General features: G+C 39.0%; 1 protein-coding gene across 2 annotated transcripts in view; it reads right to left on the bottom strand.

Annotated features, from left to right (window-relative positions):
- The window catches only part of AKAP8 (A-kinase anchoring protein 8), a 58,678-nt gene that overhangs the window by 25,879 nt on the left and 14,499 nt on the right, over positions 1-18,300 (bottom strand). For both annotated transcript variants that reach the window (XM_036739017.1, XM_036739025.1), the window contains 3 exons: positions 17,488-17,956; positions 17,211-17,340; positions 2,703-2,749 (listed from right to left, as the gene is read on the bottom strand). In XM_036739017.1, coding sequence (XP_036594912.1) covers positions 2,703-2,749; positions 17,211-17,340; positions 17,488-17,956 — 646 coding nt within the window. The remainder of the gene's footprint in view (positions 1-2,702; positions 2,750-17,210; positions 17,341-17,487; positions 17,957-18,300) is intronic.

Below are 18,300 nucleotides of genomic sequence, written 5' to 3'. Positions count from 1 at the left end.
ATGGCTCAATTCCAAATAGAGCTATTGGGAAAACAAGAGAATCCAGAACTGATAATTAAATAAAGAGCCCTCAAGCTAGTTCTGATGGTCATTTGCTAAAGTAAAATCAAACTAAGCTCTCATAAGTGATTAAAGAATAAGAAGATTTTGAGCTAGAAAGAACACTTAGTCCAATGCCCTAATTTTATTGATGAACAAACTCCATAGAGGAGAGGTGATTTACCTAAGGTAATATACAAGTAATAAGTAGCAGAGCCAGGATTTGAAGCTCTGACTACTAACCCAATTACTCTTTCTAGACATTAGGAAAGAATAGCAGACACCAAAATTTCCAGGAAATTTGTAGGTGACAAAAAGATAAAAAATCAGATATTCTAAACTACAAACACATGGAAATAGAGTTTAAAAAAACCCAAAACACCAAACTTCCTTCAGAAATGTACAGGCTCAATAAGCATACAGGTATGTTAAAAGAGTTCCCATAGTGAATCTCCTAAGGGAGAATCCAACCTCTCATTGATCATTCTTCACTCTTACTTTGAATAGATCCAAAAACAATGTAAAACACACACACACACACACACACACACACACACACACACACACAGAGTCTCTCTCTCTCTCTCTCTGTCTTTTCCTGTGGAGAATGCTGTCAGATCTAAACAATTTAATGCAAGCATTTTCCAGTACCAACAGGTCTCTGGCCTGAAGCATCAGTTACCATCCGAATAACACTAGGACAGGAACTCATTTCACACTGTAAAGTTGCTACTGAAACTGAGATTGTTATAATGTTAAAAGGAAACTTCAGATATTACCTAGTTGTCTATGCCCCAAAGAGATCAAAGAAACTGGACCAATATGTATAAAAATATTTAAAGCAGCTCTTTTCTTAGTGGCCAAGAACTGGAAACTGAGGGGAACCCTACAATTGGGGAATGGTTGATGGTTATTATCTATGTGATAGAATGCTATAGTGCTGTAAGAAATGATGAAGGGGGCAGTTTTAGAGAAACGTTGGAAAACATTTAGGAACTGATACAAAGTGAAGTGAAAGGAACCAGGAAAACAATTTATACAGTAACAGTATCATACAAACAACTCTGAAAGATTTAGGAACTCCTCCTGACAAAACATACTATATTGCCTCCATATAGAGAAATGATGGACTCAAGAATACAGAATAAAGCATATTTTTTTAAACATGATAATGTGGGAATTTGTTTTGCTTGACTATTCATATTTTTAATGGGTTTTATTTTTCTTTCTCAATAGGTGGGGAAGGGAGAAGGTCAGAAGGAGAGAATTCAGAATTGAAAAGTAAATTAAAAATACTATCTAGTCCAGCCTTCTCATTTTATAGATAAGGAAATCCTCATCCCAGGGAGAGGAAGTGTTTCCCTCACCATCAGAAGGTCAAGTTAGTAAAGCAACTGGGACTAGAACCCAGATCTTCTGACTCTAAACCTAAGGATTTTTCTACTGCACAGCACAGCACCTAGGCAGCAGGATTACTGATATACCCACAAAATTTTATTTTTTAAATGGAAATTTCTAACTTTACAACAAAGCTACCTTTTAGGCTTGAGGATAGAAGGAAAAAAGATCCCATCACAGGTTTGAATCTCATCAATAAATTTCAAGGTCAAATGCAGGCACATTGATCCAATCAAGAGGTTTGGATAAGAATAGAAAAGCAGCTGGCTGGTGCTCCAGGGATCAGTGAGAAGGTGAAAACCACTACAGAAAAAGAGAAGAGCTGAGCAAAAGTCTTACAGATGATGGCCTAAGGATACTCAATGGGTAGAACATCTAAGGGGCTAAGAAAGTTCTATCACCTTTCAGATATTAGCTAATTTGATATTACCACCATCATTGGGAAGAGATTTTGTAGTACTCGGAAATTATTTTCATTTAACACATGGGAAGCCCAAGTTAAATGATTTTGTAAGGTTCCAACAGTAAGCCACAGAGTGAGGAAAAAAAACCCCAAGAATGCTAATTTTTAGTTCAGTGCTCCTAATCACCAGACCCTTGCTTTTCTCAAGATTTTGGGAATTTAGAATACAGAATAATTGACAGAGGGCCAGGATGCACCAAATTTGCTAAATATCACCTATAGATTTGGAAGAACTGCATACTGACAAATGGAGATACTAAATTAGGTCTAGATACAAAAGACATAATTCAACAAAATATCTAAGAAGACTCTACAGTTCTTTATGTTAGCACCATAGAAAAGCAATGAACATAAACATAATAGCTGCAGAAGAGAAAGATTAAGGTAGCAATCAGTAAATCAAGAGAGATTTACAGTTCTGGACCTAAAAGAGATAAAAACACAGGCAAGTAAGAATATTAAAAAAGAAAATATAATTCTGTAACACTGATATTTATGCTTGATGCCTAATGCATTGTTCTTTAGATAGTTCCTTTCTGAAGAGCTAGGGAAAATTCTGCAGGACAATGATGACTCTTATAATCTTGAAAAGAATCTTTAGAATCTGTCCAGCCTGCAAGGTTGGATAAAACCCACTCTTGGATTTATTTCTGCAAATAAGTCCATAGAAAGTGGGACAAAATGAAGTCTACACCAATAGCTGTTCCCTTTTATTTGTGAAAGCCAAGTAAGAATACAGCAAGAACTAAGAAAAACTGGAAGATAGAGGTGGAAAGACAGAAGATCTATAAAGATCACTTACACCCCTGTTGCCTTCATCTTCCAACTGGTAATCACCATCTCCACCATCTGCCAGACACAAAGAAGAGAGTCAACACGGAGTCAAGGATTTGAGTTCTTTCCAACCAAACACTGAATTTTGCTTTACTTTCATATACTCCTTATCTAACAATAAATGGTAATTCTCCCTATCCCATAGTCAAAGAAGGTGCACACAAGTATATATTTAATAGAACAAAGTAGTCTTGTGCTTCAAAGCTTATACTAGGAGAAAAGTTTTAGTAGCTATTGTCAAACTAAAGACTTTAAGTATGAGCTTGGTAGCAGACTATGAAATATCAGCCAAGCTAATTCTGGAATGACTCATGACCAAAAGGCTAGTCATGATTAATTTTTCAGTAATGGCACTTCATAAAACTTCTACAAAGATGTGCATGAATTGTAATCTGTGATGGAAGGGGTACTTATACTAACAAAATCCTGGGACTCTGAAGTACTGACGTAAGAACAGTAGGACTAGTTGAAATACGGGATATAAGAATGTAAGGCTCTCGCCAAAGAGGAGAAGGCTGAACCTTCAGAGGGGGATGTGGATGCTTGTCCTCCAAAAAATGATGCAGATTCCTAAGTGTTACCAATTGAGAGAACATTCAGGAAGAACCTGAAAAAGAGACCAGGAGTAGTGACTAGTGAATACTTCCTAAGTAGTCCTTGAAGAGTGAAGAACACAACTCCCAAGTTTGATATACGGTATGCAGCCAGCAGGTGAACTCTTCCAAGGCTGGTCAAACCAATGATGTGTGTGGGCACAAATGATGCTGCCAGAATGGGAGGAAGAGAACAAAGAACTAGGAAAGAAACAGAGAATTTAAGAAGAGGGATGGCATTTTCATCATTTCCATCAAAAGTAAGGGCTCCAAAACAGAAAGGCAGATAGAAGAAGCAATCGCAAGTGAAAATGACTATATCTGAGAATAGGGTGTGGACTTCTGGACCACTGGTTAAAAGATAATGATGACAGTCTCCTGGAGTGTACTATCTAATAAGGTAAGAATGTACTTGCCTAAAGAACTAGAAACAAAGTAGATGCCCATAAGATGGCAGATAGGTGGTGCAGTGGGCCTGGAGGCAGGAAAATTTGAGTTCAAATCTGGCCTCAGGCATTTACTAGTTGTAAGAACTGGGCAAATCACTTAACCTTTGTCTGCTTCAGTTTTCTCAGCTGTAAAAATAGGGAGAACAGCACTTACCTCGCAGAGTTATTGTAAGGATAAAATGAGATATTTATAAAGTGTTTCACAGTACTTGGCACACAGTAGGCACTATATAAAAGCTTATTCCCTAAGGCATCTTTCTATCAAACAGGGAATGGCTAAACAAACAGTCGCATATGAACATAAAGATCATTACTGTGCTATACAAAACAATGTCTATGAAGAATTCAGAGAAGCATGGGAAAACTTATGAACTAATGCAGAGCAAAGTCACTGAAAACAGGAGAATAAACACAATGACAACAAGCACATGAATGGAAAGAATAATAAAACCCCAAAGTGAACAAAAAATGAGTAATTAAAATGACTAATGTAACTTTCTCCCTTCTATATATGTAGAGCATATATATTATTGGGCAATCTTTTTTAAAATTTCTTTTTTATTCTGTTACAAGGGATAGCTGGCTGTGGAGTGGGGAAAGAAATGAAGATGCTATAATAACAAAAGATAGTACTGTTTTCTATTTTTTATATAGTCCTGCAAATGGAAGCAGCAGGATTTTAAACTAAAAGGAGGGGATAGTGGTAAGAAATGTGTGTGTATGTATGTATGTATGTAAAATATACAGTATAGCTATAATGTAAGAAGAATAGCAGGAAGGATACTCACATTCATAGGAGTCAGATTCCAAAAAAGGAGCCACCACTAAATCCCATGGCTTAAGAAGTTTATACTTAATATATCAACATTTATAAGTAACTACTATGTGCCACAGGCTATGTTCAATGCTGGGGATACAGATATCATGAAACAAATCATGCTTGTAATGAGCTTCTAGAGATACTAACAGAAATTGGCAAATTTCATCTAAATATCAACGAGTGAGATGGAACCCGTGACTGCACTGTGTAGCTGGCAATATATATATATATTTTCTAAAGGAAAAGAATCGGTAAAATTAGAGGAGAGAATGGCAATGCATTATAAAGATATATCTACGTGAGAAAATAGGAACCAAGGAAGAAGGGCATGGTAGAAAGCATTTGGATGAAGAGCAGTGGAGACAGAAACAGGAGTATTGTGAATGAAATACACTTGAGACCACCTAGTAGTTTAGGAATGAGATTATAAATCTGGTAAAAAGGTATGATATAGGAGAGGGGAAGACTTTGATTATTAAGACATTTTTGGGCATGGTGTCTCTCTCTCTCTCTCTGTTCAAAACAGCGTTACTAATAATTTGTCTTAATAAATAGCTTCAGCTTTTAAAAGGAGACTAACCAACATATCTTTGGGATCTGTTTCTCACCAACAAAAAGTAACTAGCTTGGTAGGTTAGAAATTATGTAGACATTTGTGATCATGCCACCTTAAAATTTGTGATTGAGGGGAAGAAAAGTGGAGTGTAATCTGAACCCAGGATTTCGAGAGAAGAGATTTCAAAGGGTTCAGAGCAATGGCAGGTAGGATCTCGTGGACCAAAATCCTATAAAGGAAAGCAGCTTGGGCAGGATAGGAAAGAAATTCCAACGATAACACAATTCCAATAAGAAGGAAAAGAAACAGTTGTTAAAACTTAGATTTGAAAAAGGCATATGTATGGGGAATAAAGTTCTGAGAAAATTGCAAAGCATTTTGGCACAAATCAGGTTTAGCCAAATATCCTCAGATTGGATATAGGACCTGAATATGAAAGATTATATAATTTTTAAAAACCAGAAAAGAATGACATCTAGTAACTTTTATAGATCTGACTAGGCTGAGCTTTCTTAACCAAACATGGGACAGAGGTAATCAAAAAAGATAAAACAGTTTTGGTTAAATGAAATTTAAAAGCTTTTGTAAAAACAAAATCAATGAAACTAAGACAAGAAGGAAAGGAGCAATCTAGGAAAAGTCTCTGCATCAAATATCTCTGATAAGGAAGGACCTTTTCTCTAATAAGGGCCTGATAGCCAAGATAATCTAGGAAACATAAGACGAAGAGATGTTCCTCATTGGATAAATGGTCAAACGTTTTCCAAATACTTTTAATTATAAGAAATGATATGAAAGGGTACCTTCCTACCCCCTTCCTGCTATGCTGAACCCTCCTTTCAAAGGAACTTCAGCTTCCAACCAGCAGTCATGATTAATGGTGAGAGTTCATTATATCTCATTGGCTCCACTAGATCTTGACTTCTCAGCTGAATTGCACCCCCCTCCCCTTCCGATGGTCAATTCTAGCTCTGCAAACAGTGACTAGATAAATACTACCATTCCTTATGGAAAAGGCAAGTCAATAGATTACCTGAGGGCTCCATTCACCATCCTTGTGACTTCTTCCTTCCTTGATCAACCTTTCCCTATTTATGTAATCTCCTCCCCACCCTTTCTTTGACCCCCAACACTTAGCACAGTACCTAACATTATCTTTCTCATTCATTTAATTTACTGATGGGAAAAATGCAAAATAATTCACCTCATACTCAGCAAATTGGGTAAGAAGACAAAAGAAGGGAACAGTCAATGTTTCAGGGGTTGGGGAAAGACAGGCAAACTAATACACTTTTGCTGTAGCTGTGAATTACTCCAACTATTCTAGAAAATAATTCTAAATTGTGCAAAGAGAACGACTAAAACGTTTTTAATATTTTAACCCAGAGATCCCATGGCTGCGCATACGCCCAAAGAAGGTCAAAGATGGAAAGAAATACCCCACATGTATCAAAGTATTTATAGCAACACTTTTTGCAGTAGCAGCAATGCCTTAACCTCTGGCCTTACTCAAGTCGATTTAAAAACATTGTGACCCTCCTCAAGACTGAATTGGCTCAAGAGACTAAAGGTTTAGGCTGTTGGCATTCCTGTTCACCTGAGTGCAAAACAGCCTGGAGGAGCTAGCTCCAGGCCTTCTTTGATACTTGGCTGGTAGACTGCAATAGGCAACTCAGGCAGGGGAGCTCTGCTCAACTGAATCAACTTGAGGTGTCTTCAATGCTTGTCCTTTTTGAATACCCTTCTCCTATTACAGCTAAGTAAATCTCCTTTTGTTAGGGGTTGAATGACCTTTCAGTGTTTTGTTTTATAAATACCAAATCCACTCAAGCCAGGAATGGCCTGAGTCAGGTTCAACCCAAAACAAAAAGCATCATTAAAGACGGCTTTAATACCAAGACAAAATCTCAAAGCTGCCACTGTTAGACAAGAAACAGAGGACCTAAAAGATACCTAAAGGCCTCTTTTAGAAGTGAGACTATTGCAATTGAATATGACATTAAGAGACCACTAACAGAAAAGATATTGGTCATTACAGAGACTTGGAAAATGGATGTAGTAAAAAGACATGAATGTCTTTTTAATCCATATTTGTTAATAATGTTGCTTATAAAAGAACTAGGAGAAATTGTGTTAGTGAAAGATAATAAAGTAGCTACCATTTATACAGCACTTTATAGTTTACAAAGCACTTTACAAATATAATATGATACAACAACCCTGAGAGGTAGGTGATATCATCCTCATTTTACAAATGAGGGAACTGAGGCAGACACAAGTTAAGTGACTTTTCCAGAGTCACAGAGCTAGAAAGTATCTGAGGCAAGATCTGGGGTTAGGTCTTCTTGACTCCATCTAGCACTCTAACCATTGCACTATCTAGCTGCCTAACTCATTTTTATCTCTTGATGTCCATCTGTCAACCATTAGTGAATTACTTTTCATATCACCAATTAGATTTGATGATAAATTTATAGATAATAGGTATGGTTTGAGTATGATCAATCCACCAATCTCCCAAGAAGAGCTATGAGGTCATCTCAGCGCCTCATTTTCCTTGGTTATGTTGTAGTTAATAACTGATATCTTAGTATGGTCATTTTTATTAATGCCTCCCCTCTTAAGGTGTGGGTTAATATCTGATAAAGGATGTAGAATAGCCTTCTCCAGCCCCAACATGGCTCTAGCTGCTGGAAATGGCCCCCTAATGGATCTTCAACTGAAGACAGGACTCCTCTGCCCCACGGGACATGATTCCTCAATGGTTTCTGTGGGCTGGATTGCTTTGCCAACAGCTTTTGGTTTTTTAATAGGGCTAAAGCCTCCTTGATTTAGAAAAGACTTGAGTAGAGCAAAGAAAAGAAGTTCTGCCATCTTTAGAGGGTAGAGGGGGTCTGTAAGCATGTAAACTAGTTGGACCATAGGTTGCAGGATGATCTTCCAGAATGTGTGACTCTTAATGGTGCTTTTGGTCTCTCTCTCTTTCACCTGCTGGCAATCATTTCTAGGTATGACTCATCCCTTACCTTCTCTTTCAATAGCCTGTAAGAATGGCAGCCCAGGATTGGGCTCCAGGTTTTTATCCTTCCAGATCTTGTTGCCTGTCATGTATCTGGTATGACCTAGAGTTGAACCAAGAAGTAGAGGCCTGGCTTTTCAGCCTCTCTGTCTAAGAAGCATTGGCCACCTACGTGGCTAAGTAGTCAGATATACCCAACTGGGCCTAAGAGAGGCCTCTACCGTGATTTTCTGTTCTTCTGAAGATCTAATCATGTGCTTTATACCTTTAAGATTATTGTTAAATATCACATTTTCATTACATATGAGTCATTTTTGAAAACTGTTATGTTCATTACTGCTTTGATCATTTCCTCTATGGTATATATACCCGACAACATTTCAACTACTGATTCAGGCACTCTATTACTTCTGTGCTTCATGGTTGACATTAAACATTTCATATTCCCTAGAACAGAAGTGCCATAATTTTGTGGGGTGTAGCTATGCAAGTGCAAAAACACTAAAGTCTTTTCTAACTCAGAGGTGTGCTGAATTCATAATATTGTATTTCTTAAGCTAATAGAGATGATAGGGGAATGGAGAATTAAATAAAATTGCTCTTACAAATGTGCTCTAGAGTGGGAACCATCTTTGGAAGGTAGAGCCAGTGGTCATTAGTGATGCGTACGTGTGGGCAACTCAAGGAGTCAAGTCTATACAAAGACTGTCCTTGATGACAACTTCAGCAACATTTCAGAAGGACACATACACAAGCAGTTCTGCTATAACAGTATATATAGTCAATACTATACTTGCATAGCTATGCAAAATCACACAATAAAAACTACAGGACTTACGGAGAAAATGGGGTTGGGGACATAACACTCAAACTTGGTCCTGGGAAGGCACTGCAGCCTCAAGACAAGGATGCCCCACTTTGGAAATTGGATCACTGACAAAGCTAGCCACTGCCTCATGAGATGCATAGTTGGCATCCCCCTATGGCTAGGAAAGGGAGATCTTGAAAGGATCCTATTTTATGAGGTGCCCTGGAGAACACCCCCAGGACCCAGCCCAGGACCTTCAGATTAAAGTGGTACACAGAAAACCATCTCTAGCAGGGCTTTTCCCTGAGTGGGAGGCTCAGGGATAGCAGGAGCCAAGTTTGCATCTGTTAAGGGTCTTTCCCTTATGTGTCTGCCTTTCCAGGCTCCCACCTCTCACTGTCCCAAGTGTTACATCCCCTACCCCCTCCAGCAGCTCTCACCTAATCCTGGGTCAAGGAAGAGGACCATTACAGCATTTTCCCCCAGTTGGAGCCAGACATCTCTTCTTTCCATAGGCCCCACCATATGCTAGTGCATCTTCTTCATTAGTAAAGGTCCTTCTCCACCCTGATGCATGACCTATCTCTGTGTGCACCACCGTGCCACACTGTGTGCACCACTATGCCACACTGTGTGCAATGTGCAGTTTTCCTTGATGAAAAATCTCACATAAGCAAATGCAAAAATCACACGATGCTCAAACTGTTCCTTAATATATCAATTAACATGGAACAAATTTGAGTTTTCAAAACAAGCATTAGAGCAGAACTACTATACAGGCACCATGGTATTCAGAGGAAAGTTGTATCTAATGCTATAGATATTTGGGAAGAAGGGCACTTGCCAATAAAGCCAAATACAAAATTTGAATTATTCCCATGATGTTTTGAGTAGTTCTTGGTCTATCTGGTTATCCACAGACTTTTCCAGTTCTGGTATAAGGCTTAAGAAATCAGAGGCAAAGTCAAGATGGTAGAGTAAAGGCAGGGACTCGCCTGAGCTCTTCCCCAAATCCCTCTAAATACCTTTACTGACTAAACAAATTCTAGAGTGACAGAACCCACAAAAAGACAGAGTGAACTGATTTCCAGCCCAAGACAACTTGGAAGGTTGGCAGGAAAAGTGTGTGGCACCAGGGTAAGAGAGGAGCACAGTCCAGCACAGGCTGCACCAGCATAGACCAGTCCCCAGCAAACCCAGAGAAGGCCTCAGAGTGGACTGAATCAGTGGCAATTTCCAGATCTCTCAACCCACAGATGCCAAAGACAACTTTAGAAGGTCAGCAGGAAAGGTCTGTCACACCTGGGTAAGAGTGGAGCATAGTCCAGCGCAGGCTGGGCCAGCAGCAAACCAGGAGCAGGTCTTGGTAGCTACTAAATCAGCAGCGGTAGCAGCAGCTTCTGGAGCTCTCAGCCCACAGATGGTAAGAGGGCTGAAAAACTGGTCAGAAACAGATTAGAGGTCTTTTTGTTAGTACTGAGGCAGGATTCTGTTTTTTTGCCCATACCTGGATCTGGGTCCCAGTCCTGGGTGGCTGTCCCAGGGTGAGAAGGAGCACTAGCACACCAGAGCTTGCAGCCACAGTGGAGGGGGAATCCCTCTTCACAGTTCCAGGGCAAAAAAGAGTGCTTGTGGTCACTCACAGACCACAGTACGGGCCAGGGGAGTAGTAAACACCTCTTAAGATCATACCAGCTTGGAAGAACTGGAAACTTACAGATCCCTAGAAGTATCTCTGAAAACAGCTACAAAAACCCCTGAAACTTGGGACAGTTCACCCTCCACCCTGAAAGCTGAGCACTACTTTAACAAAGAGTTTAAAAGTCAAGTTGTAAGCTGTTGAAAAATGAGCCAACAACAGAAAAAAATTCTGACCATAAAAAGCTATTATGGTGACAAGGCAGACCAAAGCACACTCAAAAGAAGATAAAGCCGAAGTTCCTCCATCCAAAGCCTCTGAGAAAAATATAAATTGGTCTCAGGCCAGGGAAGAACTCAAAAAGAATTTTGAAAATCAAGAGGAGAGTCAGAGGGGAAATTGGAAAGAGAAATGAGAGTGATGCAAGAAAATCATGAAAAATGAGTCAACAACTTGGTAAAGGAGACACAAAAAAATACTGAAGAAAATAATACCTTAAAGAATACAGTAGGCCAAGTAACAAAAGAGGTACAAAAAGCCAGTGAGAAGAATGCCTTAAAAAGCAGAACTGACAGAATGGAAAAAGAGGCATAAAAATTCACTTTAGTAAAAAACTCCTTAAAAAAGCGGAATTGGTTAAATGGAAAAGGAAGTCTAAAAGCTCACTGAAGAAAATAATTCCCTAAAAATTAGAATGGAGCAAATGGGAGTTAATGACTTTATGAGCAATAAAAAAAACAACAATCAAATAAAACCAAAAAAGTGAAAATATAAAAGACAATGTGAAAAACAACTGACCTGGAAAATAGATCCAGGAGAGAAAATTTAAAAATTATTGGACTACCTGAAAGCCAAGATCAAAATAAGAGCCTATACATCATTTTTCAAGAAATTATCAAGGAAAACTGCCCTGTTATTCTAGAACCAGAGAACAAAATAGAAATTCAAAGAATCCACTGATCATATCCTGAAAGAGATCCCAAAATGAAAACTCCTAGGAATATAGCCAAATTCCAGAGTTTCCAGAGCAAGGGAAAAATATTGCAAGCAGCCAGAAAGAAACAATTCAAGTATCATGGAGCTACAGTCAAGATAAAAGAGGATTTCACAGCTTCTACATTAAAGGATCCGAGGGCTTGGAATATGATATTCCAGAGGGTAAAGGAGCTAGAATTATAACTAAGAATCATCTACTCAACAAAACTGAGTATAAACCTTTGGGAGGAAAATAGACATTCAAAGAGATAGAGGACTTTCAAGCATTCTTTATGAAAAGACAAGAGCTGAATAGAAAATGTGACGTTCAAATATAAGGCCAAAGAGAAGCATAAAACGGTGAACAAGAAAGGGAAATCATAAGGGATTTAATATGGTTAAACTGTTTACATTCCTACATGGGAAGATGGTAGTTTTAACTCAGAAGAACTTTCTCATTATTAGGGCAATTAGAAGGAGTATTTATAGACAGAGACTACAGGTGTGAGTTGAATATGAAGGGATGATATCTAAAAAAATAAAATTAAGGGATGAGAGAGGAATGTACTGGGAGAAAGGGAAAGAGAAAGGTAGAACAGGATAAATTATCTTACATAAAAGAAGCAAAAAAAAAAAAAAAAAAGCTTTTACAGTTGGGGGAAAGATCCAGTTGAGGGGGAGTGAATTAACCTCACTCTTATTGGACCTGGCTCAAAAAGGAAATAACATCAATATTCAATTAGAAATAGAAATCTATCTACAGGAAAGTAGGAGGGGAAGGGGTTAAGAGGAGGGGTGGTGGTGATAGAAGGGAGGGCAGACTGGGGGAGAGGGTAGTCAAAAGCAAACCATTTTTGAGGGACAGGGTGAAAGGAGAGAGAGTAGAATAAACGGGGATAAATAAGATGAAGAGAAATACATTTAGCAACAGTTAACTGTGAAAAAAAGTTTGAAGCAAGTTTCTCTGATATAAGGCCTCATTTCTCAAATATATAGAGAATGGAGTCAAATTTATAAAAATGAGAGCCATTCCACAACTGACAAATGATCAAAACATATGAACAGTTTTCAGATGAATAATCAAAGCTATCTATGGCCATATGAATAAAGGCTCTAAGTCACTATTGATTGGAGAAATGCAAGTTAAAACAATTCTGAGGTACTGCCTCATACCTATTAGATTGGCTAATAGCATGGAAAAGGAAATGACAAATGCTGGAGGGGATGTGGGAAAAATGGAACATTAACTCATTGACAGTAGTGTTGTGAACTAATTCAACCATTCTGTAGAGCAATTTGGAACTACACCCAAAGGGCTATAAAACCATGCATAACCTTTGACCTAGCAATATCACTACTGTGTATCCCAAAAGATTTTTTTTAAAAAAGGAAAAGGACTGGACCGCAGTTGGGGGGCGGAGCCAAGATGGCAGCTGGAAAGCAGGGACTTGCGTGAGCTCCCCTCCAGGTCCCTCCAAAAACCTATAAAAAATGACTCTGAACAAATTCTAGAACTGCAGACCCCACAAAATAGCAGAGGGAAGCAGGGATCCAGCCCAGGACAGCCTGGATGGTCGCTGGATGAGGTCTATCGCGCATGGAGCTGGGAGCAGAGTGGAGCAGAGCCCAGCGTGGGTGGCGGCAGGACCAACCAGACCAGGAGCCAGGCTGAACAGGACCTAGCACCCTCAATCAGTGAGCTGTGGCAGTTACCAGACTTCTCAACCCACAAACACCAAAGACAACAGAGAAGGTTAGTGGGAAAAGCTGAGGGGGACAGAGTGAAAAGAGTTTGTGGTTCAGCCACCACCCATGGGGCGGCGGGGGGAGGTGCAGCTACAGAACTACAGCTGCAGTTGCTTCTGGTCCCAGGCCCACCTGGTGGGAGGAATTAAGTGGCAGATCAGAGCAGGAGTGCAGAGCCAGCTTAAGATCTGAGTCAGGTCCAGGTTGGTGGTTCTTGAGGAAGGAGGAGTGCTGGTGTGGCAGAGCTGGCTGTACAGAAACAGCTCTGAAAACAACGGCGCATCCCCTCAAGCTTGGAACAAAGTACTCTTTACTCTGCAAGCAGTCATACCCCCACGAAAAACTCAAGGGTCAAGTAAGTTGGGCTGGGAACATGGCCAGGCAGCGAAAATGGACTCAGTCAGTCTCAGACTTTGGAATCTTTCTTTGGTGACAAAGAAGACCAAAACATACAGACAGAAGAAGTCAACAAAATCAAAGAGCCTACATCAAAAGCCTCCAAGAAACACAAGAACTGGTCTCAGGCCATGGAAGAGCTCAAAAAGGATTTGGAAAAGCAAGTTAGAGAAGTAAAGGAAAAATTGGGAAGACAAATGAGAATGATCCGAGAAAACTATGAAAAACAAGTCAATGACTTGATAAAGGAGACCCAAAAAAATACTGAAGCAAACAACACCTTAAAAAATAGACTAACTCAAATGGCAAAAGAGCTCCAAAAAGCCAATGAGGAGAAGAATGCCTTGAAAGGCAGAATTAGCCAAATGGAAAAGGAGGTCCAAAAGACCACTGAAGAAAATACTACCTTAAAAACTAGACTGGAGCAAGTGGAAGCTAGGGACTTTATGAGAAATTAAGATATTATAAAACAGAACCAAAGGAATGAAAAAGTGGAAGACAATGTGAAATATCTCCTTGGAAAAACCACTGACCAGGAAAATAGATCCAGGAGAGATAATTTAAAAATTATTGGACTACCTGAAAGCCATGATCAAAATGAGAGCCTAGATATCATCATACTCCCCAAATATGATTTCTGTATGAACATTTTAAAGAAAACTGCTGAGAATTTAGTCTCAAAAGGTTTCATATGTTTCCTGGACAAATACTATTTTTTTCCATATTACAAATAGAAAGCCAAGTACAGAATATATTAAACAAAAAATAAGATAAGGAACAGATCTGTCATTTTTTGATATAGGGAGCAGCCTCTACCAAAGCAGGACAGAACCTTCTCTGCAAGTTATACTATGAGAGAGGTACTGAAAGAAGCAAGAAGTAAAATAATAATGCTCAGACTTCAATGGCCTGGGGCCCTGAACCTCAAAGGTCTAGGCGCACCTAAGGCCCGGAGGCAGAGCTCAGTAAAGGAATTCAGGCAAGACCAAGCCAAGAACTGACTGACCGCCCCAACCACCACTGCAACCAAGGAAAGAGCCTGGCCCTGGCACAAAACCACAATTCAGGAACTGATGCTGGAGACACAAATAAAGCAAAGACAGTATCAACCAGCATAAAAATTTATCATAAATCTAGAAATGTCCCAAAAACTAGCCCAAAAGGAGACAACTGTCTGAAGGAATTGGATGTAGAGACTCAAAGGAAAAAATGGGGTTTTCTACAAGGACTACATGAATACCTAGAAGAAATGAAGAGATTAAAATAAATTAAATGCTTTGCAGGACAAAACTGGAACACAAGTAGTTAGACAGTAGTAGTAAATCTCACACACAAAAAAATGGACTCTCTGAAAACTAGAATAAGTCAAATAGAAATCAATGTTTCTATAAACCAGCAAGAAATGTCAAAACAAAATAAAAAATTAAAGAAAGAAAACTCAAGTTGATATTTTTAAAAATGATCTGAAAAGCTGGTCAAAGAGAGCTATTTAGGGGCAGCTAGATGGCACACTGAGTAGAGTACTGGCCCTGGAGTCAGGAAGACCCGAGTTCAAATCCGGCCTCAGACACAACTTACTAGCTGTGTGACCTTGGGCAAGTCACTTAACTCCAATTGCCCTACCTTCCCCCCTCCAAAATAAAAAAATAATAATAATAAAAAAGAGCTACTTAGCAATCATCGGAATCTCTGAAAACTTTAAGTTTTTACAAACCCTGGGCACTATAATTCAAGAAATCCTCAATGAAGACTGCCTGTCTATTAGAAGAAGGCAAAGTAAAAAGAGAAAAAAAAATCAAATCACCTCCTGAAAGAAACCCCCAAAGTAAAAAAGTCCCAGAAAGTCATAGCAAAGTCTGGAGCTTCCACTTAAAAGTAATGCAAGGCCCCAGAAAAAAAGATTTTAAATACCAAAGAAATACAATCAGTCTTACATAATACCTAACAGTTTCTATACAAGACATCTTGGAAAAACAATTTCCCAAAAGGCAAAGCTAAGTATAAGCAGACAGAGAAAAAGGGGGGGGCGGGGGGCCCTTAATGGAAAAGAGGGATGACAAGTATTTCTGATGAAAATAACAGAGCTGAATAAGAACCAGGAAATATAAACATGAGTGCAGAGATAGCAAGGATGGTAAATTTATTTGAGCAACTTGGAAGGAGTTGTATGATGATGTAGTGCTAACATTTTAATAGGAAAGAAAGATTTACTATTTTTGAAGGTATTGAGGGAATTAAAAAAGAAGTTCTGGGGAGTGAACTGATAGTGTTCTGAGGATTATAGGAAGAGAAGGGAAAATAAAAGGAATACACTACTATAAAAGAGAGGAAGAAGAGGGTAGAATTGGCTATTTCTATAAATGGAATGTGTGAAGAGAAATAGGGTGGGGAGGAAGAAAAGGTGAAGGGGAACAAGAATAAGTGGAACCTCACTCTTAACTGAAACAGTCAAAAGAGGGTTGAAAATTCTCTCTCTCTCTCTCTCTCTCTCACAGACACACACACACACACAGAGTTTGATGCAGAAACAAATCAAACTTAATGTGGAAACAAATGGGGCTAAGGGCTGGTGAGTTAAGAGGGAAGACAATAGGTAATAATTACCTATCATAATAATCACTATTACCAGGAAGGTAATAAAACAAACACTGTAACCCTGAAGAGAGGATGTGGTGGTGGGAATGAGACGTCTTAAAAGGTTTAAAGAAAAAGAGAAAAGAATCAGAATCTAATGAGGCACCCTTCAATTAGGGGAAGGCTGATTTGACTGCAGCACAGAAATGTAGTCAAATAGATATTTCAGAAAATCTTTTAATATGACTGATGTGAAATCAAGTGAGCAAAACCAAAATAACCCATACAAGGACTGTAACATCATAAAATAAAGCAGCTTTGAAAGGCAAGAACTCTGGGCAAAGTAATGATCAATCATATCTCCAAAGAACTTATGATTATATTCCACCCCCCCCATCTCACTCCCGATAAGAGAGGGGAGTGTCATAGCGTGAAGAGACAGACATTTTTGGACATCGTCACTGAGTGAATTTTGCTTGACTACGCTTATTTGTTACGAGTGTTATTTTTTTTCCCCTCTCCGTTTTTAATCGGGAGATAGGGTCAGGCTGGCTGGTAGTAACACTGATGCCGAAAAAAAGAGAGGCAGTGAAACATTTTTTTTTTAATGTACAGAAGAGAACAGAAGGAAGTTTAGAAGCAAGAAGATAAGCAGGATAATTCTGAAAGTAATGTATGAAATTTATTATTTTTCTAAAGTAAACTCTATGAAATGGAGATTAATGGTTTCACATACAATCTTCATTTTGTGTTTTGCTGTGTTTAGGTAAATACTTATTTGGGGAGTGTTTCATTTCAAAATTTTAAAATGCTTTTAAAGAAATTAAATTAAGAAAATTAAACTAAAACATTAAAGAAAATAGGTGAAATATCTATACCACAACAGAGTTCTGGAACTTACCATTATCTGAATCATCTCCTTCACTGTCTGTTCGGGCCTGCTTGTAGTCTGGTTCTTCACCACTTTGGGACTGCTTACGTTTCTTGCTTATGCTGTCTTGTCCAGAGTGATTAAACCCCCTTCTTCTGGACTAAAAACACAAATAAATTTAAATGATTCTGTTCAACTAATCATCAAAGCCAACCAAAGAAAAAAATGAAGTAAGAAACTAGGAATATAATGAAAAAAAGAAAGCCTCATTAAGTAATTGGTAATGATTAAGAAGCACAAAACTCACCCTGTCTCTCATTCTGTTCCTTGACCTGCCACATCCATAAGGTACGTTGCCAAACCTGCTTATTCCTTGCATGCCCATCATGCCATAATCAGGGACCACAGCTTGTGAGAACAGAGAAGGTAGTCGGTTGGGGCAGGGTCCTCCCATTCCCCTTCCACCCATATAGTTCAACTCATTCCAGCGAGCAGACAAACGTTCTGAGCTTGAGGATGGCATGAAGTGGTCACTGCGCATATAGGTGTTAGGATGACCCCGATCCCGGAACTGATTCTGACACTTTTCCTGAACAATGCCATACAGAGATGCTCGGTTGTGAGACAGGTCTTGGTGGTCATCATACTGACTTCCAAAGCCATCATTCTGATCAGGTCTGAGATCATAGTCATAATTGTAACTCGAGCGGTAGAGATTGTGATCAGTCATTGAAGCCCTGGAGTTATAGGAGTCAAAAGACTCAAATCTGAAAGAGCTGAAGAATAAGCACAGAGCCAGGTCAATAAGCAATCCTGCTAAACAAACTGCTCAGAGAAAATGAAAGTTGGCCTCATCATGGCATACACACCAACATCCCAACACAAAATATGAGCCAAATGCACTGGCCTCTTTCCAAAAGGCCCACTTTCATTAGGCCTTGCATGTGACTAGTTGAGAGCTCAACAAAAAATAGATTTTTCCTTCATAAAATAAATCACACCTACAAACCAAAATGCTTAAAACATACAGGTAGCACTCCCAAACCTCACCCCCAATATTTTCAATTTGTTAGTTTCTTCAACTGGCAAGTGCAGAAGCAGGTGGTATTCCTCTCTACAT

This window comes from Trichosurus vulpecula, chromosome 1, assembly GCF_011100635.1.
Source record: "Trichosurus vulpecula isolate mTriVul1 chromosome 1, mTriVul1.pri, whole genome shotgun sequence".
NCBI lineage: Eukaryota > Metazoa > Chordata > Mammalia > Diprotodontia > Phalangeridae > Trichosurus > Trichosurus vulpecula.
The sequence above is the reverse complement of the archived record's forward strand: the minus strand, read 5'-3'. Positions and strand labels throughout refer to the sequence as shown.